General features: G+C 47.8%; 1 protein-coding gene across 2 annotated transcripts; it reads left to right on the plus strand.

Moving 5' to 3' along the window:
- On the plus strand, positions 1 to 25,766 carry UBE2D2 (ubiquitin conjugating enzyme E2 D2). 2 transcript variants are annotated; one of them, XM_064388371.1, is made up of 7 exons: positions 1 to 407; positions 9,039 to 9,102; positions 12,634 to 12,665; positions 12,756 to 12,833; positions 12,922 to 13,027; positions 22,538 to 22,631; positions 24,121 to 25,766. In XM_064388371.1, the coding sequence occupies exons 1-7, from the start codon at positions 384 to 386 to the stop codon at positions 24,164 to 24,166; spliced, it is 444 nt and encodes a 147-aa protein (XP_064244441.1). In that variant the 5' UTR covers positions 1 to 383; the 3' UTR covers positions 24,167 to 25,766. The 2 variants fall into 2 exon arrangements, with proteins under 2 accessions (XP_064244441.1, XP_064244442.1); XM_064388372.1 differs by lacking the exon at positions 1 to 407 and adding an exon at positions 1,789 to 1,815.
- The last annotated feature ends 238 nt before the right edge of the window (positions 25,767 to 26,004 follow it).

The raw sequence follows: 26,004 nt of genomic DNA on the forward strand, positions 1-26,004 counted from the left end.
CTTCCCCTCCCCGCCACCGCGGTGTCTCCGCCCCGGGAACCGGAGCGGTGCCCGGGGGCAGTGGCGGCGGCGGCGTGGCGGAGTGATCCGCTGCGGGCGGCGCGGAGGCAGCGCATAAAGCGGCGGCGGCGGAGGGAACGGAGGAGCTGCGGCATCGCTGAGCCCGCGGCCGCCACCGCCCGACACCGGCCAGGCCCCGGCCCCGCCGCCCCGGGGGGCCCCGGTCCCCTCCCGCCCCTCCGCTCGCTTCGTCCCTCCCCGTCCCCTCCCCGCGCAGCCGCCACCTCCGCGCTCCTCCTCCTCCCCCCCTCCCCTCGCAAATAGTCCCGCGGGCCGCCCCCTCCCTCCGCCCGCGCCCCTCCTGCCGCCGCCTCGCGCACACAATGGCGCTGAAGAGAATCCACAAGGTAAGGGCCGAACCGGCCCGGCCCCGCACGGCCCCGCTCCCCGCGGCCCGTTCGCCTTACATAACCCGGCCGGGCCCCGGGCCTGCAGTGGGGGGGCGGGCAGGCCGGGCCGGGCCGGGCCCGCCCGGGTTCCCCCCGCGGGGCTCGGGCCGGGCGGCAGCGCCGGGGCCGCTCCCGGGGGCCGCGGCCGCTTTGTTCGAGGGGGGCCGGGCCGGGCCTGCCCGCGGGGCCGCGCCGCGGCCGGGCCCCTCCGGAGCAACGTGGCCCCGGGCCGGGGCCGCGAGGGGGCGCCGGCGGCGGGGCCGGGCCGGGCCGAGGCGGCGGCGGCGGCCCCGGCAGCGGCTGCGGCTCCGCGGGGCTCGGCCCGGCCGCAGGAAGGCGCCCCGAGCAGCGCGGCGTGGCCCGCGCTGGAAGTTCCGGCGTGGCTCGTCTGGCAGCCCCGTGTCCGAGGGCTGCTCTTCCTCCTGCAGCAGCCGCAGGGGTGGCGGTGTCGGGCAGCTGAGCGCAGGAAACCTGTCACACACTGGTGTGCTCTGCTCTTTTAATGGAGCCAGCGCTGTTCTACAGCCTGAGTCATCCCGCAGGCTTGTAGGGAAAGCTGCGAGCTTGCCTTCTGCTGGAGCGGGAGCTGCGCCGGGCTCCATGGCCTGGCTTTTTGGAAAAACACTGCTGCCCAGTCCATTGCTGTCTTAGGACCATGTTTGCTTGATCATCGGGGTCTTTTACCAGGAGAAAAACCCTCGACGGTAACTGCAGTCCACTTGTACTACCTTGGTGACTCAGGCAGGGAGTTTGTATCCTTTTCCTTGCAAAATGTGTAGCTGTCAGTTGGGAATCTGTACAAGGTTCAGGTGTAGCAAGCAGCCCTTCCATAGAGTTTCTCCTCTTGATCACTATGCACATTATTTTTTACCTAGAACCAGCTGTAAACCCCCTGCCTCACAGCTCACTCTGTGCCCTGTTTGGTTCTCTGTGTAGTGTCTGGTCTGTGTTAACATCTCTGCTTTGGTTGTAGGTTACCTTGGAGGCTTTGTGAAGCTTCATGTGTCCTGATCAGGTTAAAGCTCAGGTGGGGAAGAAAATGGAAGAGAGCTTGAAGCCTTACTCGTGCTTGTGGAATAGGTAGCCCTGGGAAGGGAGGTGTTTGGAGTATGATTTTAGACTGTTGGGTTTTCCAGCTGTGGATCTGGTAGTGAGTTACATTAGGAAGTTGTGTTCCAGCTGAGTCTTGCTTCTCTGCAAGTGTTCTGACCCTTACTTCAGTGGTGTCAGAGCCGCTGTGAGGACTCAGGACCATTGTGAGGACTCTTCCACGGTGTTTGTGGGCTCCCAGGTGCTTTGGAAGAGCTCTTACTCCTCAGCAGAGGGTTCGTCGGCCTGGGAGCCACAGCAGGGGATGCTGAATGGGGTCAGTGTGGCTGTGGGGGCTGGGCATGCATGGGCAGGGCAGGGCTGTCGTGGGGAGGGTGAATCCTGTGTGAGGGAACTCGGGAAAGCTGCTTGGTTCTAGTTCAGTGCCTGCTGAGGGTCAGGAGTCACCACTCCGAGGGCACTTGCATTTCCAGGCTGGTTTGTGACAGGAGAAAAGCTGGATGTGTGGAGTCTTTGTTAACGTTGGGTGCTTGTGGACTGACTCTTGGTGCTGCTTTTCAAGAATAAAGAACCCTGAGAGATAATGGGGACTGTGTAGGGCTATGAGAGCCTTCAAAGCCTTGGGAAGTAGCAGGAGCATCACCAAAGCAGTTTTGTGTGAGCTCTGCAAAGAGAGTTTCAGTGGTGGCTGTGGAGGAGAGGGAGATGATGGGGCTGGAGGCAGCATTTCCACAAACCACACGTGGGGAGGGGATAAATGTGCCTGGTGTAGCAGCCCAGATGCTTGGGAAGCTGGATGGGCATGAAGCCACAGGCTGGAAGGAGCACTCGGGCTGCTCTGGTGTCTCAGTGTGGCTGCTCAGTAATCAGGGCTGGCTGTTTACACTCAGGCTATTTTAAACCCCTGCAGAGCTCTCCTATCATCATCTCAGGCTCTCGTGGTCTCTGGGAGTGTGCAGTGGCTGTCCCTGTCAGGATGGCGAGGGGACAGCCAGCTTCTGACCTTTGCTGCTGCAGCTTGTGGCAGGAGCCTGCAGAATGTGGATTGAGTGGGAATAATCCCAGTGGACTGGAGCACAGAGACACAGAAAACTGCTGCTTTGGCTTTTTTTTAAGGGTGTTGTCAGTCATGGTGTATCAGTGTGCACGGCTCAGTCTGGCCACTGGCTCTTGCTCTTGGCAGTTGGGATTTTTACTGAGCCGCTTTCTATGAGGTTTTTGTCAAAATTCTTGTGTCCTCAGATAACACGGGGCTGAGAACTCGGAAAGGAGAAAATCCCAAGAGTGAAGGTTTGATACAGTGTTACCTGAAATGGCCTCTTGTCTGTTGAACTGGGCTGGGCTGGGAGAGGGGCAGAACAAGCAGGGTTGTTGTTGGTGTGTGAGGCAGCACAGGAACCTGCAGGGTCTGTCCCAGCCTGTCACTGGTGGCACAGTTGCTCTTGGGATTGTGCTGGGGTAACATGTGTGCACACAGCAGCAGCTGTTCTCTGAGCAGATGCTCCAAAAGAGCTCAGGCTGGGTGAGACTGCTCTCAGATTGCTGCCTGTGTTACTCACCACAGTATTTTGGGCAGCGGGGCTCCAAATCCTTGTTTAGGTGCTTTTATTGGATCATGGGTCTGAAACCTGAAATCTTTCCTTGTGAGAAGTGTTTGGGGTGTAAGCAATACTGCCAGGCAGAGTCCTTCCAGTAACACTGAAGTATAGTAATTGAATTGGTATTTTTATATGTATGTAAAAATGGTCTATTTTGTTCTAGATGTATTTCATAAGGAAAGCAGTGAAGCAATCCAAGGGCAGGATGGGAGGAATGTGCAGGAGGGCCTTCCATTTTAAGGCTTAAGCCAAAACCCTTTGGGTTCAGCCACATCCCCATCTGTGTTGGTTATCTTTAGGGAATGCAGCACCTCTGAGTGGATAACTGGGGCACCGTTTGGAGTTCTTTGAATGGGAAAGCAAGGAAAAGGTTGGCTCATTGTCTTGCACGGGCTCCCCTGTGTGATCAGGGTGAGGGGGAAGGGAAAGCAGCAGCTGTGCTCCAGCCCTGCTCAAGTAAAACACTCTGTAGGAGAGGAATTGGGGATTGCTACTGCTTATAATGCACAGGCACAAAAACCAGGTAGCTGAACTGCATTGCACAGAGCTGCTGCTGTGTAGCTGTGGGAGAGGGGTAGGACTTGCTGTAGTCCTGCAGTCCAGAGATGCTTAGGCATGGTTTCTGCCCAAAGGAGCAGTGCCTGTGGGTGGGATGTGTGAGGACAGCGGTGCAGACCAGCCTTGCTGGGCAGAGTTGTGTTTGTGCTACCTGTGCTGAGCAGAGCTGGTGTTGTTTCTGCTGCCAGTGCTGTACAGCAGCCAGTGGGAGCAACCGGGTTCTTCCGCTGGGCCCTGGCTGCGTGCGGGGAGCTGCCAGAGCAGCCCATCTGTGCTGGAGAGAATGCTGCTGCAGCTTCTGTTAGCTAGAGAGGTGTTTTGATACTCGGATTCTACACCAGGAGGAAGTTACACATTGCTTTGGTCTTCTTCCTGTTCAGGCTTTGGAAAAAAAAAGAAAAAATGAAAGGTGACAGTTACATCAGAGCTTGTTTATAACATGTACTTTGGCTGTAGCTGTGTTTCATGGCTTCTCATGCTGCTCACTTGCCTTCTGACTTTTGCAGAGTCTTGTGAGGAGCCAGAGTTGGGGGATCTGAGCAGCTTCAAGCATTGCAAAAGCAGTTTTTGTGGCAAGGATTAAAATGCTTCTGTTGATTGTAGTGGCAGATACTCTGGCAGTCCTGTGGGTGGGAGTGCACCTGTGGACACTGGAGGGAATTGCTGGTCTGGCCTTGGTGCACGTGTGTGACACTGCCTCCTGCCCAGTGCTGCTGGGCACGTGGAGAGTGGGAAATGCCTCTGGATACAGCTCTGGCACCTGGCAGGGAGGTGCTGCTGGCCCAGGGAAGGGGCCCAGCTCTTGCCAGCCTCCTGCCCTGCTGGCCCTGCCCTGGGAGCTGGCAGCTCCTCTGTGCCGTGGTCCTGAGGTGAGGCAGGGTGTGATCACTTCGACTTTGGCCCTCAGTCCCCATTGCTTGGCTTCACTCTGTTGGGAGCTGGGAACAATTCATGGCTAGAGTAGCTACGAGTTCCTTTTTGGTTACATAAGTCAGGATTTTGTAACATCTCCCTACACTGCCTGTTGCTGAAGGGTTCAGGGGCTTCAGGCAAATAAACTTGCTGAAGGCAAATGAAAAGCTTATTTCACTTACAGCAGCAACCTGAGGCAGAAATTAGGTTTATAATCAAGCTGATGTGGTCTCTTAGTGAAGTACAATGTGAAAGCAGCTCAGGCTGGAGCAGAGTGGAAAGCCCATGGAGTTGAAGCTAAGAGGACTTTGGATAATCCAGAGGAATACATATAGTGTGTGTTGGAGTGGATTTGAGGAGCTCTGCTGTATACCAAGGCTTAGTAAAATTGCTGGAGCTGGCTTGTAAAAAAAAAAAAAAAAAAGCATGCTGGCTTGTTATTTGCCTGATTGGCTTCTTGATGTTGCCAGTTATGTTGGTTGTTCTTACTGAAGGCTGTGTTAGCATTAACTCAATCCTCCAAACTACTCTTATCTTTTGGCCAGAGCAGGTTTTACCAGGAGTGTGTTGTGCTGGGGAGGGATTTGTTGTCTAGAGGAGTAAATTGGAGCTACACTAACAAATGTCTTTGGAGTTGATAATTATAACTTAAAACATGTGCAGGGTTGAACTTATAAAGCTTAAACCATTTGTGTTTGAGTTTTTTGAGAGCTTCTTGTGCAGTTTGTGGATGCCTGCACTGAGGTATGTTTTAAAGGCACTGTGGCAGCTCCTGGAGGTAGAACAGGAGGGCAGGATGAGGGTGGTGTGGGGCTGAGCAAGGTGGTGGCACTGCTTTACCTGTGAGCCTCGAGGCCTCCTGGCAGCTGATGCCTGTCATGACTTGGGAAGCACAGTTGGGGCATCTGTGGTATAAGCACATTCCATCTTCCTTAAAATGCTTTCCTGGAACCCCTGAGCAGGGATTGCTTTGTTGGGAACTTAAGAGCATGGTTAAACTGGGTTTTGGCACCTAAATGTCAGTTTCTTGTGAGATTTTTGTAGCTTTTAGGGTATCTTCTGTGTGGATGTAGTGGTAGTAGTTTTTTTCAACTTGGCCTTTAGGCAGGACACCTTGAACCTTGCTTTGTGGTGTGCTTCCACTTCCTCATTTTTGCTAAGGGACTCATTAAGAGTTGTGAGATGGGTCAGGTTAATGGTAGGATCCACAGCAGTGGGCCCAGCCCCAGGGATATTTTGCTATGGGGAGATGGCAGAAACTTTAAATTCTGTAAGATGCCTTCAGTTGGGAAGCCAGCTCAGGGTGAGGCAGCCCTGGGAGCTGAGTAACTCAAACTGGAACTTGATCTAAAGGCTGCTTGTAAATTCCTGAAGCAAAATCTGCATGTGCTTAAGGATCAAAAACTGTCTGGAGGGGAAACTGCTATGGCTTTCTTCAGATTTTGGCTTAGCATCAGTGTGGTCGAGGTCAGTCTTGGTCATGGTCCAGCAAGACTTCCTGGATCACAGGGAAAACAGTGGGCTTTGCAACTGGGATCCAGTACATTCAGGCTGTAGATGATACCAAACTGTAACTGAATCCTCCGTGTCTTACAAGTTCCAGCTTTATGGGAACTCCAGAGTCATTTGTTCTCAGTTACAGAAAGCAGCTGCTTCTCAGCATCCCTCAGCAACAGCTGGAAGCCAAGGCCCCAGTGGGTCTGGTGTCATGCTCATGATGGCTCAGGAGCTGCACAGGAGCTGCAAAAGGCAGAGCAGCCTCTGGGACAGGTGCCTGGCCCTGTGCAGCAGCTCTGGGTGCTCCTCTCTGTGCTGCCAGGCGTGAGCTGCTCCTTTCCTGTTCCTGCACTGGGCTCTGCAGGTGTAGAGGGAGTCTTAGAGCAGGAAGGGAATGGCAGGGCATGTTGAAGGGCTTGTCTGTGCTCTGTCAGGAAATCCAGGGGTGGCTTTGCCTCTCCTGTGGGCAGAAGCAGCTGGTGCCTGCTGCACTCCAGAGGAGTCTTGAGGGGTGAAGGGGAAGAGCTGGACTTGTTCTCCAAGCTGTTCTACAAAATTTGGAAACTTTTGTGCTGCAGGGGCTTGAATTGAGAGTTGGTGCAATACTTTTTTAAGCACGAGGAACTTACACAGTGGTTTTTCCATAAACGTTTTAATCTGTGATGTTTCACTCTGTGAATTTATGGAGCAAAACCTGAAATGCCACCTTGTCACTGAGACAAGTGGTACAAGTGGTTGTTGTAAGTAATCACTTTCTACTGAGGTAATACCCAGGCCTTCAGAAAACTCAGAAATCTCCCTGGAACTGAATATGTAGAGAATGAAATAGTGTTTTGATGAGAATCTGCTGCTACCTGAACTTCACTGCTGCCTCTGTGGCTCTTGGGGACTTACCTTGTGGTCCCTGTGTTATGTGCAGTTTGAAGGGGTTGGAGCATTTGGGCAGCAGGATGTAGGGGAGTGTCAGGGCAGCTCTGGAGCTGTGTATTTTCCTGACTGGTAGAATGTGTGCCCAAGGTCATGTTTGTAACTCTTTCCTTTTTATGGCAGGCAAGGTGCATGCTGTGTGTTCATAAATGTCATCCATGGTGGGTTGTGGTCATGCATGGCAAACAGGCATTCTTACAGCTGCACCTTCTGGGTCATGTCATGCATACAATGGGATGAGAAGTGGTAAGGAGTATTTTTTTTTTTTAGTTGTGTGTTTGGGGTTTTGAATACAATAGCATTAAATATTTTTTCCAGAAGATCAGAGTCCAGTATTATTTGGAAGTGGTCTGTACTCCATACACCTTTAGAAAGAGTAGATATATTGCTGTTTTAAACTTTCCATGCCTGCTGTGTGTAGACTCAGTTCATTCTTTGTGGCCATGACCACACTGCCCCTGAGGAAGGTCTGTGTAGGTTTCTGCACGTTCCTGTGCTGCCCTGGTGGTTCAGGGAGCTGAAGCAACTCCAAAGGGCTTTGTGCCTTTGCAGGGTACTTAGAGATGCTCTCTTCCCCTCCAGGAGGGAGAAGGCTCTTCAGCAGGTGCTGCATGCCCAGTGTCTGTTCCTGCCCATGTCCATGCTGAACACCAAGTGGAAAAAGCCCAGCAGGAGCACTAGGACAGCTTCCACAGTCTGGTGTCAAGTCAAAGAGGCTTCCAGCAGGGCTCTCCAGAAGCTGGAAGCTGCTCAGGGCAAAACCCAAATGTGTCTGTGTGTGTCAGGGCCTGTGAGGTTTTCTGGAGCACTGTATCTGGAGGGGGAAATCCAGAGATGTAGTGTTTGATGTGAGGCAGCATTTGTGTCTTGTGGATTGGGTTAGTGGTGGCCTCCCAGTTCCTGGGAAGTAGAAGCTGGAACTCCCAGAGATCATCTGTTCAAAAGCTTAATCACTGCCTGTGAATAACAAAAGGCCATTAAATGGCAAATTTTCTTCCATTCCTGCAATCAGCTTGTCTTAATCATTGTACTTACTTGTTTTGTCTGCCAAAAACCTGGTATGGAGACTCCAGTTTGGACTGTTCTGGGAGGTGAAAAGCTGAACACACAATGGACCAGGGACAGCATGGGAGTGTTTCCTGTGCACTAGATAATAGTTGAAATCCTTATCTGGTGTGTGTTCAGCTTTCTAGACTGAGTTCACACACAAAAATGGTGATATGTTCAGGCCTATCATGCAAAGCAGGTCAGTGACTGAGCCAGAAATGGAGCAGGTAAAGTTTGACTTCAAAGTTTTACTCTGTTTGCACTTTCCACCAAACATCCACTTCCTGAGCAAATGGCTGATGTGAATTACTGGTAAGACTTAACTCTCTGAACTGTGCTGAAATTTTGCTTCAGATTTAAGCAAAATAGTATAGTTCAGGTGTACTGTGAGTTGCTCACCCTGTTCAGACTCATTTTAGGATTTCTTCAGAGGAGAACTTGACTGACACAGCCACTGAAAAGTGGGGGGTTTCAGTGAGGTGTGTGGGTATGGAAGGCCTTGTGTTTTATTCCATGCCACCCATGGTCACTGATGTGTGTGTGGAGGTGGAGCAGCCCCAGGCTATGGGAGCTGTGTGTGCTGCAGGCTGGCTGTGGAGATGATAAACTGGATCACTGTAGCTGGAGCACCACTGGAACTGTTACAGTTGAGGGGATAAAATAAGGCTGATACTGAGAGTTGTTGGATTGAGGCCATCTTATCTCAGTGACCTGGGGCTGGTGGAAGATGCAGTACCTTGGTAATGCTGGGGACCAGTGCAGGCAGACCTGGCAGCCCCTGTGACCTGAGGATTGCTGTGACTCAGGGCTCTGCAGCCTGCACAGGTCCCTGAGTCCCTGAGGCCTGTGCCAGATGTGTCTCCTGGGTTTAAGATGCAACTTTACTTTCCAGAGTCCTGGTTATTAGTTCTGTGGTGCTGCCAGAGTGCCCCTGGCAGCCTTGGAGCAATGACATGGTTGTTTTTGAAATCAAGTGAAGCAAACTCTTCCTGTTTTTTAGGAGTTGAACGACCTGGCACGTGATCCTCCAGCACAGTGTTCAGCAGGGCCTGTCGGGGATGACAGTAAGTATCTGCTCTCAGCAAGCACCTGCCCTCTCCCATGTTTTTCCTTTTCCTTCTGAAATGGGATGTCCAGTTCCTCAGCAAGGAGAATCCTTCTCTTTCTTTTAGAGTACTAGATAATACTCCACCTCCTGATCTTAAATTTGCTGCTGTTCTGTATCTCTTACACCTTCCTTGGGTGCCAGTGGTGTTATTCCCACTCTATTGATTGGGCAACTCACTCACATCTTAAATTATGCCTTTTAAATTAACTGTTCTGGAATTCTCCTGCAGGATGGTGTTAGGAAACCTCAGTAGATCTGTGGTCAAACCAGCAAGCAGCTGCCCACAGCCTTGTGACCTCAGATATCTAAACTGTACATGGTGTCTGAAAACTGCTCAAATCAGCATGCCCTGCCAGCTGCTTTGTAAGGGACAGCCTCAGACAATCTTCTTGGCCTTCCTGTTCCAGTCTGTTCAGCTGGGCAGTGACTGGGAGTCACTGCTGTTCTGTGCTCACATTCTTCCCTGTGGAAAAGGCTCCTTGAGAACCCTTGGCAGCTGTGACTGCAGTGCCCCTGAACAGCACACAGGGAATTTGCTGTGCAGTGTGGTCTGACAAGTGATGTCAGCAAAGCATCCCTGCTCCTGAGAGAGGGGAGAGGGAAGCAGGGAAACCCTCCTTCTCTGTGCTGAGAGCTCTAAGCTCAGGTTTCCTTTCTAAAATGAAAAAATGCTGCCAAGATCTTTCTGAATCATTTCTGAGCTACTCAGCAGTGCTGAAGTGTACAGAAAGTTACACATTCCTGTAGAAATGTAGGGCTACGTTAAAAAAAGCACTTGAAACCTGAGGGTGAAAATACTGAAATTAGTGGGAATGTTCCTGTTCAGCAGCTCTTTCAAATGAGTGGAAGCCCAGCTTGGTTTTGAGGGTGTTCAGCAGTAGCTACTTCACAACCTAGTTGTGCTTTCCAAATAGTATTTCAAAGAGGTTTGTAGTTTCACAGACAAGAAATGACTAAGATGGAGAGCCAGTCAGAGGTTTTTATTCCCTTAAATTAGCAAGTGTGATTTGTGCCATGATAAACTACTTTGTGTTTTCCAAAGCCTTATCAAAGGTGATGACGATTGTCTGGCAGAGGAGGTGGTAACAGAAGTTGGTGAAGGCTGAGAATGGAAAGTTACCACTGATACAGAAAGCTTTCAAGTGCTATTCAGTTCTCCTGGTGCCACCTTTCTGAAAGACCTCTAATGAAAGACTTTTGTTCTTGAGAGCCACAGTTTGGATGTGTGTAAGTGGATAGCAGTGGCAGCATTAGAAAGGTGCCTTCCCCCAGGTCCCTGAGCTCCAGGTCTGCTCAGCTGCCTTGTCAGAGTGACATTTCCCAGAGCTCAGGACGTGCTGTGCTTGCAAAGTGCTGTCCTGTGGCTGTTCCAGCTGATACAAACTGTCCCCAGCCATAAGCTTCTCATCTCTGGGGTTCATGAACCTCAGAAAGTGAAGGGCTTTTCCTGCCTTGTGCACTGTAGGAATGGGATTTTCCTGGCAGTGTGGTTTTAGCTTCTTCCACCCACCTCTGGCCTGTGTTTTGGAAATGTGCTGGGGACTGGCTGATGTTGGTGTGCTTCCAGTGGCTTAACCTTTTCCAAACATGTACCTGTGCTTACCTGCTGAAACCAGCAGCCCCCTGCCTTTGTAAATACCTCTGTTTGGCTGACTGCAAAGGAAAGAATCAGGTGGAATGAGCTCTGCATGACAAATCCATCTCTGCATTCACCAGACTTGTCCTGGATGTTACCAGGATTTAAAGCTTAGGTTAAACAAGCACCAAGTCTGGGGTGGGCATTGAGTGGGAGGAAACACAAACCTCCCTTCTAGCTTTCAAAAAGTTGAGATTGCCTGTGGATATGGTTTTATTTCTGGTTTTTGTTGGGTTTAAGGAAGTCATTGGTTATTTGAGGTTCTCTTTTCAGTGGTGATTCTGCATAGCAACCACAGTGAATCTCACCAGGATTTGTGAGATTTTTACTGGTTTTGTTGGGGTTGGCTGCAATCTCCTGTGGGATTTCTGCTGCCCCTTTGTCCTCTCCTCCATGTTTCTCCCTGTCCTGCTGCAGGTGACAGGGAGCTCCTGGGAAACCATCTGAACCCCTTGAAGATGGGTGAATGCTACGTGTGAGCTGCTGTCTGGGTTTCCTAATCCTTCATTTTATGTAGAGTTTCTCAAAGCCAGGCTCCTGAGAGAGTGAATATTTAAGTAGTGAAATCCTCTCTCTCTGTTAGAGATGAGAATTCTAAGCTCAGGTATTCTTTTTAAAAGGAAAAAATGAGTTACTAAGATCTTTCTGAATCATTTCTGAGCTACTCAGCAGTGCTGGAGTGTATAGACAGTTACACATTCCTGTAGAAATGTAGGAGTAGATTAAAACAAACCTGTTCCAACCCAACACTCTTCTCCCCTGGCCTTGCCGAGCTACTCCCACTCTGCTTTTTTCCTCCTTCCTTGTATGAGATCATTCTGAGCTGTAGTGCCTGTACCATGTGTAATTAAAAACTGCTTGTGCTAGATGAGAACAGGTAGTGCCACTCCTGCTTTTGGCCCGGGTAGTCCTGCCAGCTGTGGGCACCAGGTGCCAGTCAGGCACAGACACTTCCACGTGGCTTCATCTCCTGTCTTGAGGAGTTCCCTTGAAACAGCTGCCATCATCTCCACCTCCCCAGTTCTGGAGGTGCTGTGTAGGTGACATCCATGCTGAGGGAAGCTTCCATAGTCTTAATTCACAAATCATTTCCTAGGCTGCTTTGCAGAAGCACTGAAGCCTGAGGAGACACAGGAGCCCTGAGAGCTCCCAGCGTGCCTCCTACAGACTATCAGCCTTGACTGTTTTCCTTTCCAGCACAGCAACATTCTTCACAAATCCTCTGTGTTACCAGGTGAAAGTTCTCTTGGGCAGATGCATACAAGTGAGGATTAACTTCTGTCCATTTAACCTGAAGTGTGTCCTGGCACATCCTGCTCCAAGTATGGGGCAGACTATCATTCCTGCATTCTCCCAGGACAGTTCTTCCTGCTGCTTTTGTGAAATCTTGAGGCCTCTGTGGAGATGATGCTTGAATGTTGTGAGGACACCCCTGGTTTGGTTCACACAGAGCCTGGGCTCCCCTTCCATGTGTCACAGGTGTGAGTTCATGCTGGAGTTTAGCTGTAGCTGCCTTGAAGGGGCAGTCATGGGTGCTGATTAATTACAAATTACAAAGTTTAAACTCACAATTTTGAGCCTGAAAAGTTGCCTAGAACTATGTGTGTTTTTATTGTAATGGGATTTTTTTTTGCAGGACATGTGTGTGGTACACAGCAGTCCTGGAGTGAGGACTGCAGAGTATTGAGTGCTTTGCTCTGTCTCTCTTTAATTCCTTGGCTCGCTTCCCTGTGGCCTTTCACAAGGCTTTGTTTTTAAAATAGACTTTTCTTTTCTGTGCTGTTTTGTCTGGAAGAAAGAAGATCATTACTTGAGCTTCTCCAAACTGAAGTAAATCTCTCTCTTTTTCAGTGTTCCATTGGCAAGCTACAATAATGGGACCAGTAAGTATGAGAGAATTGATGTTCATGGCTTGTTTGACTGGTGGTCTGGTAGTAACTCCTCAAGCTGCAACGATTCTTTTTCATTAACAGAATGACAGTCCCTATCAAGGTGGAGTATTTTTCTTGACAATTCACTTCCCGACAGATTATCCCTTCAAACCACCTAAGGTGAGTGGCTTCTGCCATAAATCTGTCTGTTACCATGTGGTGTGATGTATATTTGTGAGCCTACACTGAAATTTTCCTTCTTCTGCAGGTTGCATTTACAACAAGAATCTATCATCCAAATATTAACAGTAATGGCAGCATTTGTCTTGATATTCTACGATCACAGTGGTCCCCAGCACTAACTATTTCAAAAGGTACCTCCAATGCTTATTTCATTTTACACTGCTAAAATGAAGTGCTGATTTGGGATGTAAAAACTGCTGCAATCCTGCTGGAATCCACCATTTCTGTGGTCACTGCTTGTGTCCTGTGACTCTGCATGGAGCTTGCAGCCAGTTCCTGAGCAAGGGATGCTCAGGACATCCAGCTTCCCTGTGGCCATGGGAGACTCCTCAGCTTTGCCAGTGGATCAGATAAGTCTTACTACACTGAGTACAAACTCCTGCCACCTCACCTCAGAACACTTCAGCTAAAAATAGATACAAATATATATGAAATAAAACCTAGTATGGGACAGTGGAAGACTTCAATGTTCAAAATATACCCAAAGTAAAATATGTAAGGGAGCAGCTGTGGCTTTTGAAAAATGGTGAAGTTTCTAAATCTTGGTCATATTAAAAAGGATTTCTCTTTCAAGGGAGCACTAGAACTCCATGTTGATAATTTTTTAACAGAACTTCCAATGGTGTGAACTGCTGAAACATGGTTTAAAACTTGCCTAGCTTGAACAATCTAAAATAATTAGCTAATAGCATCTTGGTCCCTGTGAACTGTGTTAGCTTGTGGAGCACTGGAATTTAGCCTTTACCTGGTAAAGCAGTATTCATATTTAATATAAATAGGAGGCTTTTGTTAATCTTGAAAGATACAGGCTGGATTTTTTTTTGGCTATTGAAATGGTAGATTTACAAACTGTGGCTCAAGTTTGTAGGTCTAGCCATAGCTATTTAGGAATATTTGGAGTCTACCCTGTGCATAATCATTTCTTGACCCTTCTGTTCTGTAGCTTCACACTGTCCTTGTAATCAAATGCTGCAGTTGTCACATTGATTACATTGTCCTTCACAGTGTCCCTGCTCTGAGGCTCTCCTGTTGCCTGTCCTTCTCTCCAGCTACATGTGATGTTCCCAGGCACTTTCTGGTTCAGACAGGTGATCCTGGTGCATCCCTTGGACATCCTCACTGTCTGCCTTTCCCTGAACCCACACAAGTTTCCACCTTTTCTGTCCAGCTAAAGGCATTTGCAGAAGCAGATGGAAAGGCAAACCAGTATCTCCTTGTCTCTTGTCAGAAGTGAATCTGCTTGGGCACAAGGCTCAAAGTCTTGAAAGAACTGCAAAAATGGTGTCAGTGAAGAAAAAATGATTGATTGTCAGGTTGCTGCAGTTCCTTACAAGTGCTCTCAGTCAGTACTGGCTGCTCTTAGAAGAACCAAATTAGCCCCAAGCACTGATGTCTGGTCTGGTTTGATTTAATTGCTGCTTAACTGGAGAAAATGCTGTATTGTTTTAGGGAGTCTGAAATGACCAGATGGGTGGTGGGGTGATAGACAGCATGATTGAAAATACTGGGAGATGGACTGGAATTAGGACAATTGGGAGAAGATGGGGCAGGAATTTAAGAGGCTGCTCCAGGCTGTCAGCTTTAATCACTCAGAAAATACATCCTAGTGTTAATTTTACTGCCCAAATACATTTGCAATATGCTTTAACATCTCAATCTCCCTTTGTGTTCTGCTTTGAACTCTTTTCTTCTTATCCTTTTCAAACTGTATCCTTGTGACTCAGCTGGAATAAGCCATGGGATCAGGGTGGCTGTTCTGTGCCACCTGCCCCTTCCAGTGCCCCTCTCCCTGCTGGGTTTAGGGGGCTCTGTAGTTCTGATCACTTCTCACTGCTGAACAGTTCAGCACAACAGCCACACTGCTCTAACCTGGGAGAAAACCTTGTCCCAGCTCCCTTGGGCTGCATTTACTGAAGGAATTAAAACAGCAAAGCAAATTCCATGGGGTGACTTTATAGGAATACTTCCCTCAGAATCACAGGGATGCCCTGTCAAAAGGCAGACTTCAGAAGCAGAGAGCTGATACTTAGGGGAAGTGTTCCCATCTTGAACAAATGGAATAAAGTCCACTAAGGCAACTTGGATCTTTTGGGCTTGAAGTCTTAAGTTCAGTCAGATTAGAGTGTGTTGTGACAGACTTCAGGGATGTTTCAGCCTTCTAGTAACTGATTGGCCTTATCAAAGAATGAATGTGTTGTTAGCAGGAAAAACTGTTGGATTAGGTAATTTGGGGTGAATAATAAGACTTAAAACATTCAGCAATAAATTCATACCTCTTCCAAAGCATCAGTTTATTGTTTGTAGTGTAGATTTCTGCGAGTATTTCCTAAATTGTGCCACCCTTTAAATTGGATGCTACTGGGAGCAAGCTGTTTGAATTTAAACTCTGTAAGCAGATAACTTAGAGCACAGCTATGAAAAAATGTACTTCTACTGACTGAGAAATGTGGGAAGAGTAGAAACAGTCCTTGTAGGAAAGAGCTTATCATGCACAGCTTCCTCCTGAGGCAGCTGGGAGGCAGCACTATCAGCAGCTCACTGTTATGCTCACAGTTAATGTGTGGTACATGATGTTTTTCACCTTAACCTGCAAGGAGAGAGGGGAAGGGGTGTGCACGGACTTCCTGTGGGTTAAAAATGCCACTTTCTGGTGGAAAGACTGAAAAATCATATCAGTGATTTAGTCATTCCAGTTCAGTGGTAAAGATAGGGGTCTTGGCTCCTCACACTCCAGAGCCAGCCCTGTGTAAGCAATTTAATAAAGATTGTGGTTATGATAGAGGTGATTGGCGTTTTGGGGTTTTGTTCTGTCCCTCCTACAATTGTTAAAACTTGGGAGAACAGCAGTGACTGTCTCAGTACAACAGCTGACTTGCTTCAGAATTAGTAATTCTGAACTCAGTGTTCCCTCAAGAATACATACTGGAGAATAAATAACCTCAAAATACAGTCTTAACCACACCGTGGTGGGTAATTTGAACTCCAAGGCTTAAGCAGAATGCGTAGGCTTAAATTAAAAACATTATCTCCAAGTCTGCATAAATAAGAACCCTGTTGCCTGAAACAGGAGAATATGAAGTGTTTTAACATTATTGCAGCTGTTCTCAGCCATTTTGGGGGGGAAACACTCTTCCTCTTGAATTTGGCAAATGGCTGTGCAAGAGTTAATCCTGAGTAAAGCACGTGTGCAGTAAAGGTTGGACTAATCTGCTGTCTTATCCCACTTCTCCCTGTGTTTTGTAAGGAATAAATCATGGAGCCTGTGTGAGTGTGCTGGAGGGCCCTGCCTGGGAGGGACAGTGAGTAACCTCAGCCTCATTCATGCAAGACTTCAGCTCCCCCTGTCCAGACTGCCATGCCTGGTGCAGTGAGGATCTTCTGTCATGTTTCTCTTCATGAATCACTTCTCTAAGACTTGCTGGAAGTAATAGTACTGAGAGATTGAATTGGACATTGACAGTGCCATTTTCAAAATCGGGAAGTTGGGTTCTGATCATCTTGGCTTTTAGTTTGCCCATTGCAGCTTTACCCACGTAACTGGGGGTGGCTTTGTCACAGAGCATGGGTCAGTGTGTCCACCTGTGCTGAGCTGGGGCTCTGAGGGAAGTGTCCACATTTATGTTTCAACTCTCACAACTGTAACTGAGCCACTTGTGCAGCTTCCCAGGAGCTGTCCTTGCTCCAGAGAAAGCTGTGCTGGGAGGAGTGGTGCCAGCAGGGCTGTGATCCTTTCCCTCTCCTGGGTGCTGGTGAAGCCCTGGAGCATTGCCCAGTGTGGGCTCCCCAGCCAAGGAAAGTGTGGATGTACTGGAGAGAGCCCAGGGAGGGGCCAGGATGCCGTGGAGGACAGGCTGAGAGCTGGGACTGTCCAGCCTGGAGAAGAGGAGGCTCAGGGGATCTTACCAGTGTCTGTAAATACTGGAAGGGAGCCTGTGCAGGTGACAGAGCCAGACTCTTCTCAGTGGTGCCCAGTGACAGGACAAGAGGCAGTGGGCACAAGCTGAAGCACAGGAGGCTCTCTGAGCAGCAGGAAACACTTGGTGTTGTAGTTTTACAGTCAGGATGCTGAGCACAGGTTGCCTTGGGAGGCTGTGGGCTGTCCCACCTCAGAGATACTGCACAGCCCCTGGACATTGTCATGCACAGCCTTAGGTGGCTCTGCTTGGGACAAGAGGATCTCCAGAGGTCCCTTCCAACCTCAACCAGTCTGGGATACACTGGGCAACACTTAACTTTTCTTCTTTTGTCACCAGAAATTGTTGAACTGACTTAGCAGGAATGCAAGTTGCTTTGAAGGCAGAAGTTTAAACTGCTCAGATTTAAAGGTACACTTCCTGTAAGGCTGGGGAAGATGGCTGGAGGAGTTGGAAATGGGGTTGTGGTTAAGAAATAGGATTTAACTCGAGCAGAGGCCAGAGTTCCTTTCATTTATTTGGATGCATCTTGCCTGTTCACAGTCAGGAGCCAGGCATTTGAACCTGTTGGGCAGTGGTGTTTCCAGTGTTGAATGCTGCAAGCTTAACATCTGTCAGTACTGATAAAGCTTTGACAACTACATGTCTCAGGTTTCAAGGGTTTGGGTCCTGAAACTCAAAAACAGTTATTATGTAGGAGAATATTCCCCAAAATCAGGAAAAAACCTGACTCTTGCAAGGAGCAGAGATGGAAGTAGCAGTGAACTTTGATGTGGAGGCTCAGGCTGATGATGAACAAATGAGCCCTTGCTGGTGAGAGAAGCAGCACAGCTGGATAAACCCTTCAGAGTGGAATCAAGAATCCCTCAGCAGCCTGGCATGTCCAAAGCTCCCATTTCAGCTGGCAGAGGTGTACCAGGCTCAGTCAAACCTGAGCTGACAAATTGTTACTTCTGCACTCAGAAACTGGGCTGGGCCAGAAGCACAGCACTGTCTGCCAGAGCCCATGGCCTGGTCTCCAGGAGTGACAAATCACTTTCCTTGGAAAGCCCTGGCACAGTGTTTGTCATTCACCCAGGCAGAGCAGGTGGGGTGGGTGCTGCCTTTGCTGTGAACTCATGATGGCCAGGATTGATGCTTCCCTGTTTTATCCACCTGCTCTGTGTCACTGCCTGAGCTTTTCCATCATCAGGTGGTCCTGACACTGCGGTGTGACTCCAGTCAGGGTGGAGAGCTGAGTGTCATCCTGCTGTCCTGACAGCCTGGCATGCAGAGCAGCCATCTCAGCATGTTCTTGGTACTCTAACAAACACTTTGTTGGTGCAGTCTCTGTGCCTGCTTGGAGATGGACCTTTACTCCTAGATGGATTCTAAATTGGCTCCTTTTGGAGAGCAGTAACTGCACCAAACAGCAGTTGGATCAGAACACACCAGCTGCTTCTTCTGGGGAGCTCATTACTTTGGAAATATAAGTGCCATTTATCTCCCTTCTGTGAATTCTGCTGGAGATTCCATTGCTCCTCAGCTGCCTTTCCTTACTCTGAAGTGCCCCATGGATGAGTGCTTTAGTGGAGCAAGTTTGTTTGGAATTCCAGCTAGACTTGAGCAGCAGGATCTGTAGTGGTTGGTGCCCTGTGTCAGGGGGTGGCTGGAGTGGTGGGTGTTAGACCAGTCAGGCTGTGTAGACAAAGTGTCTTCACCTCTTGAGTAGCAGGTTCTTTAACACACCTGAATTTGGATGTTCCAGTAGCCAAATGGGCTTTAAACTGTGTTCTGCACTGCTCATTTGGCTAGTGCTGGAAGGACCTGTGGAGAGCTGACACCATGGATTGTCCTGGCTAATGGCTGAGCTGCTTCGTAGCAGAGGAGACCCAGCCATGAATTTCACCTATGGAATTTGCATCCACATCTGCTCAGTGTGAGGTGGGGCAGAGCCAGGAAGGTGCAGTTGCCCATCAGGGGTGGTGGGCTGACCTTGGTGGTGAGAGAGCACAGCAGGGCAGCTGCTGAGATGGACTGTGCCACGGGGAACTGGAGCTGGTCTTGTTGACAGGCTGTCAGTGGCATGATTTTCTGCACAGAGGAGCTGCCTGGAGAAAGACTGCCCAGGAATTTCAGTATTACATGCTTTGTGAAGGGAAGTCTTGCAGAGGGAACCTGGATCTCAGCTGTGCAGTGTTACACACTTATTTTGCATGTTACATTTAAGCAGTGTTCAGTGATCATAGTGCCTGATGAGAATGCAGTTCTGTCACTGCTCTGTGGGGAAGCTGAGCCATTTTCTGGAAGCACTTTGTTAGCAGCCCTTCTTCTTGATGAGTTTGGTGCTCCCAGCTCCTTGGTGTTGAGGAGTCTGTGCTAGACCATGGCAGCAGGAAGCACACAGAAGGGTAAATTGTGTCTGTTGTCTGCAAAGATAGATGGGGAGTGTAGTTAAAGGGTTGGAGGTCAGTGGCTGCCTGGTTGGTGAAATAAAACAAAGCAAAACCAATTTTCATGTGAAAAGGAGCTTAAAAGTGACAGTGGTTTAAGTTGGTTAGTGGCTGGATAGCTCTGACAGCTAAGAGTTATGAGAAATAATTCTGTACAGAGTTATTTCAAGGGATGAATCCCTTGAGTTAATGGCAAGTAGAATTTATTTTGCTATTACTGAGAAGAATCCAGACTTGAATTCAGAGAGTGCACACTTGAAGTACATCCCTGCCAGTGAGGGACTTGAAGGGATTCTGCCAAGCTGATAATGCTTTGCCCATGGCCATGCAGGATGTTCAGGTGTGAAGGGTCACTTACCTGCCTTGTGTAATTATTCAACCTGCTTCTGTGGTTCCAGAAGTTTTGGGGAATTCTCTTTTCATTGTCTGATAGTAATGCTGTCATTTGGCTAGAAAATATCAAGGCTTTGCTGTGGAATTCATTGCAGTAATACTTGATTGCAGAGGGAGGTGGCCTGGTGAGTCTGTTATTCCATGGTGTTGGTTTAACTCATTATCTGCATCAAAGAACTCTGATGCACAGCTGACATCTGAAAGGATTGCTTCCCCTTTCCCCTTGCACTTGAAACTTTGAGGTGGTGCCTTTTCCAAGGCATTTTTCTGTATGTTGGTTCTACAACATGTGCATGTGCAGTGTTGTAGTGGAAAGCCTTGGGAGAAACTTGCAGAATTGATTTTGGACAAATAGCTGGGTTCAGCAGGATATTAAAATTAAACCAGTTTAGTTAATTTTTTTTTTTTTTTTTTAGTGTGGCTGTACAGATAAAAGGGGAATGATGTGAAGTCACCAGCAAGAGTTAGTGTAATGAGAATAATTCGGAATAATGAAGACTTAGAAAAATAAATCAAAGCAGCTGAATGTGGCAGTGCAGCTTGAGGCCAAATGATTGTGTCCACTTTTATTCAGTGTTTTTGGAGTGATACTGAAAAGTGAACTGCTGAGTGTTAGGAAAGGGGGTGTGAGGGTGGGCAGAGAGCAGTGGACAGACCTGCAGTGTGGTTCTGCTGATGAAGGCTGAGCCACTGTGTTCAGAAATTCCTTGGGCTTTTAAAGGACTGTGATAAGATAAAACTTGAGGGAGTAGTTGCTACTGTTGACCAGAGAACTTTTGTTGGATTTCCTGTGTCCTCTGGTGAGGGAAGGAGACACATTGGAGCTGCCTTGCTCTTGCTACAGCTGAAGAAACTTCAGTGACCAGAGCAGTGGAGTCTGACAGAAAGAAATGAGCTGCAGGGAAATTGCTGGAGAAACAGCTGTTCTCAAACTGGACTGACTGGGAGCAGTGAGAGGTGGCAGAGATGTTCCTATTGAAAACTAACATGGGCCTTACTTGATTTATAGGGGGAAAAGGGCTGGTGCTGGATCTGTGCCCCAGCTGCTAAGTGTGCTGCCTTGCAGTGGCTTCTGCAGACCTCCTGCACACTGTGAGCTGAGAGGGAGCTCAGTAAATGGGCCCCCTGTCAGATGATGGTGGAGAATCATGAAGCTCTGAACTTTTCACAAGTGCACTGTGGAAAACTGGGAAAAGGGAGAAGAGGTTTGCTCCTTTTCCTAGAAGCAGAAATATGTTCTCCCAAACCAAGACTGGTTTATCACCAAACTTGTTTTAGAAGTTGTGAACTGGGAATTGGTAATTCCTTAGTGAAGGGTCTACAGAAACAGGTGGGAAACTGAATAAAGTGGCTTTGTGGGTTCTTGGTGCTCACAACACTGAGCAACTTGTGCAGTTCAGACCTAAAGGAAGCTTTCACTCTCGCCCCACTTGAAAAACACTGAATATCAGACCTGCTTCCATCTTCTCTCTGAAGTGTGGTGAGGTCCTGGCACAGGTTGTCCAGAGCAGCTGTGCCTGCCCCATCCCTGGAAGTGTCCAAGGCCAGGTTGGACAGGGCTTGGAGCAGCCTGGGCTAGTGGAAGGTGTCCCTGCCATGGCAGGGGCGTGGAATGAGATGGACTTTGAAGGGCCTTCCATTCCAAGCCATTCTGTGACCTGTTTTGTGGCCCTCTTTTAACCTATCTTAACACCTTTGTTGTTTTTATGGGCTGCATGCTGTCTCCATTCATTTTTCAGAGATAGCTCTGCCTCCTGCAAGTGATGGGAATTGGAGCAGATTCGTGTTTAGTGTCTTCAAACTCCTCACTCTTGTCATCTGCACCTTGCCTGGAGGCTGCACTGTGACAACTGCTTTGCTGCAATTGGTGAAGGGACATATGGAGTGGCACTGTTTGATCCAAACAGGAGGAGAGAAGGGAATGTTTGGCATTTTCGGGAGTGGGGCAAGATGTCCCTGCCATGCCTGGTGTAGTGTTGTCCCAATATGTTTGCTTAGAACTTCCTGCCTTCTCCTGTGCAGTGAGTGTAGGAATGTCCATGTGCTATTTGTGGCTTTGCAGCAGTGTCCTGGCTCCTTGTATGGATGAGGGCTGTCACTCTGCCCAGCAGGATGTGCCTTCTGGGATACATCCACTCTGTATTTATAGTGAAACACTCCAGTTCTGGGGCTCTGTGATCGATAGAAGTGCAAGGAGCTGGGCATCATTCTTGGGTCATTTTGGATGCTGTTCTACACTAAATCCATCTCAGCTTTCTTTATGCTTGGAAAAAAGTTAAGCCTTTCAATTCACTGCAAGACCAGCTTATTTTTAAACAGATCTTCAGGGCCAGGTTGGAAGGGGCTTGGAGCAGCCTGTGCTGGTAGGAGGTGCCCCAGCCCATGGCAGGGGTTTGAACAAGATGAGCTCCAAGGTCCCTCCCATCCCAAACCATTCTGTGATTCTTAAGTAGCTGTGAACAGCCCTTGCTTCCTTCATTTCAGCTGGACTTGTCTGCTCTTTGACTTTTGATTAATGCTTCTCCAAGTCATCCAACAGTGAGCTGGCTGTTTTAGGGAACTGTTGAATTTCAGGTGCAAAAGCAAGGATGTTTTCCTAGAGGACTCTCAGGTTCCAGGCTCAGGCAGAACACTTCTGCCTTGTGGTTTAAGGCTGCTGCTGGATAGACCTATCCAGGAGGTTACTCACTGTGATACTGTGGTTGTGAAAACTTGTGTAGTTCACTGGTAAAAGGTGTTTGTTCAGAATCACTCAGCTGAATTACATGGGATTGGTGCTCCTGGCAAACTTAAATAAATGCTGCTGGTGCTACTGGCTGGAGGGGAAGGAAGTGCATGGCTGACTGGTGCAGGTGTCCTCGGCTGTCCTGGAACTAATTCAGTGTCTCTTTTCTCTCCTTAGTACTTTTGTCCATCTGTTCTCTGTTGTGTGATCCCAATCCAGATGATCCTTTAGTGCCTGAGATTGCACGGATCTACAAAACAGATAGAGAAAAGTGAGTATGGAAGCCAAAACCCATGGAATTTGACAGGGCAGAATCCACACTTACACAGTGAAGGGGAACTGAGAGGAACTGCTTCTTGGAAAAGAGTGAGAGTGAAAAAAGGCAAATCACTGCTCTGTGATCTTCTCAGAGATTTTGTTGTTGTTTTTTTGGTTTTTTTTTTTTTTTTTTTCCCTGGGATCTTTCCAGTGCCACCGTCTGAGCTGCTTTAATCCCATGTAACCACCAGAGGGAGAGCAAGTTACTCCAACGGGAGAATATTCCATGGCAGCTCTGGGTCTGGAGTCATACAAAGAAATACCAAACTCCCCGTTTTACCTTCACCCTATAACACAAGGGAAGAACCAGTCCTGTAGAAATGGGGCAGGAGCACTCTCCAGCAAGCACAGAGAAATTTCCGTGCTAACAAGCACTTTAACAGTTTAGTGTTGTAAACACTTCTACCTCACTGTTCCCTTCCAGATCTGAGCAGGGAAGGGAAAATAGTACACAGATTTGCTTCCTCTACTGCATACATGAGGAGCACAAGGTTATGCATCCTGGGTTTGAGAGCTGGAGACACAATCAACAGTGATTATCTGCACTTTTAAGTGTGCAGGACTCCTTCCTGTTTTTTTACAAAAACACGGAAATAAATTTGGGGTTTAAGCACAAGGACTTGCTCCGTGGGTAGTCTCTGAGCAGTGATAGGAAGGAGAGAGTTAGTTATGAGTGGGTTGTCAGATTATTTAAGCTAAAGAACATTGTCTACAGACTAAATTCCAACACCAATCCAACTTGGTGTACATAACTCTAGGGAACTTCAGGCTGTGTCTCACTCTACAAATTCTGTAGAACATTAACAACTTGCCTTCTGTTGCCAGAGAGAAGCTCTCAGCAGTGCAGTTAATCACACAACTGCTTTGTGTACACAAGTATCCTGAGCTTCCTCTGGCTGAAAAGAGTATTTGGGTGTAAAAGCTACAGATTTCTTGGGAATTGACAAATCTTTGTGTCCTGACAGTCATCAAAATAGCCAAATGTATAGGAAGAAATCAGGCTGTTGGGGTTCAGCAGATGAGTTGATGGCAGGCTTAACTTAGCAGGAAAGCAGGAGATGGGGGAACATGTTAATCTATTTCCAGAATGACCAAGTGAAACCCTACAATAAGAGTTTCCCCAGGGACACAGCAGATGGGGCTGGGGGAGGCACAGATAAAGCCTTCCTGAAAATCCTTTCCCCTCAGCCCTGCTCCAGCTCCAATTTATGTATCCAGTCACAGAGATCTGAGATCTCCTGTTGTAAATACCACCAGGTCTTTCTTTTCCATGAAGCACTGTGGGCTTTCTTGTGTCCCCTGTTTGCATAATGTTTAATTTTGCTCTTAAATTTTACAAACTGATGATAGTACTGTGATGTCATGCCATGTGTAGACTAGAGTGCTGGAGCTGAAATCTGTGCAGATGCCATGTTGAGTAAATCCTCTTTTTATACATACAGGTACAACAGAATAGCTCGGGAATGGACTCAGAAGTATGCGATGTAATTAAAGAAATTATTGGATAACCTCTACAAATAAAGATAGGGGAACTCTGAAAGAGAAAGTCCTTTTGATTTCCATTTGACTGCTTTCTATGAGCCCACGCCTCATCTTCCCCTGTGCACATGTTTACCTGATACAGCAGTGCTGCGTGTTGTACATACTTGGAACAACAAACTAGAAATACTGTATTTCCCCGTACCAACATTGACTCCTAGCAGAGAAGTGTGTGTGTGAAAAGCTGGTTCTTCAGTCATAACTTTGTGAGCCTAAAAGCATTCCTTGCTGAGTTAAATTGGGAAATCAAATGGGAATGGGCAGAGTTCTGGTGGGTTTCAGATTTTCTAGGGACGCTGTTGCTGATCCATGAAGGATTTTAAGTGGAATCCTTTTAAACTCATAAGTTATGAAAAGCAAGGTGAAGAACTTGAAGCTGTTTCTGTATTCATTTTATTCTGAAGGACCTACACCTTAGGTAAATGTTATGACCAATGAGAAACTGTACCCACATCCTGTGTTTAAGGTCTAAGTTTAACCGGTCGCCATTTAAATGGATTGGAGCTATTAGTGCATCAAGTGATGTTGATTTGTTTCAACTCTCTCCCTCCCTTCATACTTTTTTTGGTTTGTATGTGGTTTCTCAGTTAATACCTAGCTAATAGCTCTTATTTTTCTTAAGTTTTTTAACTGCTTAGGTCTTTCTGGATGTAAGGGTAAAAAAAAAAAATCCATATGACAGAAAACTTGTGTGTATTTAAAGACCCAACTGCTCCCCTGGAGCTTGTACGTTCAAGAATGAATTAATCTGTGTAATAAACTGATTACTACAGTCATTACATATAACTTTGTGTGAATAGGCTTTTAATTTTCAGAGCAGTTTGTTACAGGCTTAAACTAACGGTGGATTTCTCTAAAAAAACTTTTTGGGCTGAAGTCGTGAAGCAGTTTGGTTTGCATCACACAAGGCACCTGAAGAGGCAAACAGGAGCTTGAGCACTTAGATGAAATCAGGATGTGTAGTGTGCCAGGAACTTGACTGTTAAACCAAATAAGCAGTTTACTAAATGCGAATCAGAGTGACATTTTACAAAGCCTGATGGTATTACTCCCACTTGCATGGGACCTAACACAATGCATATGTACTGTAGGTAAGTGAAACCTTATGTAACTAAAAAAATGGATGTAAAAGGGTAAAAAAAAGAAAAAACCTACCAAACACATCAGCACAAACTTTCATAAAATGTAGCTTTTACATAATTACTTTGCACTAAACATTTGCAAATGTTCATACAGTTTTAAATTGTACTTGTATGTGTCTTTTTCTTTTTTTTTTTTTTTTTTGGAACAAAGTCTTCACTTGAATCTAGTGAAAAAATGTAGTTTGAAACTTTTCTTTGTATACAAGTGTATTTGCCAGCATCGTTGGTGTGACAGTAGGTGAGTCTGCAAGTTTATCTCCTCTTAGTAGAATTGTAACCCAAGCCATCGGGCAGGAGAGGCTGGAGCCGCTGGCTCTCCAGCCACAGGGTCTGTCCTAGCCATTCCCAAATGCATCTTGACACTCTTGCACAAACGAGGAATAAATGTCCACTGCTTTTGGTCTAAATCTGCTCCTCTTGTGTCATCTCTCCATGGTGCTGGGCAGGTGTGAGCTCCTGCAGGCAGCTGTCCCTCTGCAGGGCCACGAGCACCCTGCTGCCCTGGGGACAGTCAGCTCCAGGGCACAGCAGAGCTGCTCTGCACAAGGAAGGAGCACGTGGCCTGGCTGAGGGACACTGCAGGGCCACAGGGGAAGGGGACAGATTGGTGTGCAGGGCTGCAAAGCTCGGGTTGGGTCACCTGGA

Source organism: Passer domesticus, chromosome 13 (assembly GCF_036417665.1).
Source record: "Passer domesticus isolate bPasDom1 chromosome 13, bPasDom1.hap1, whole genome shotgun sequence".
In the NCBI taxonomy this organism is placed as follows: domain Eukaryota; kingdom Metazoa; phylum Chordata; class Aves; order Passeriformes; family Passeridae; genus Passer; species Passer domesticus.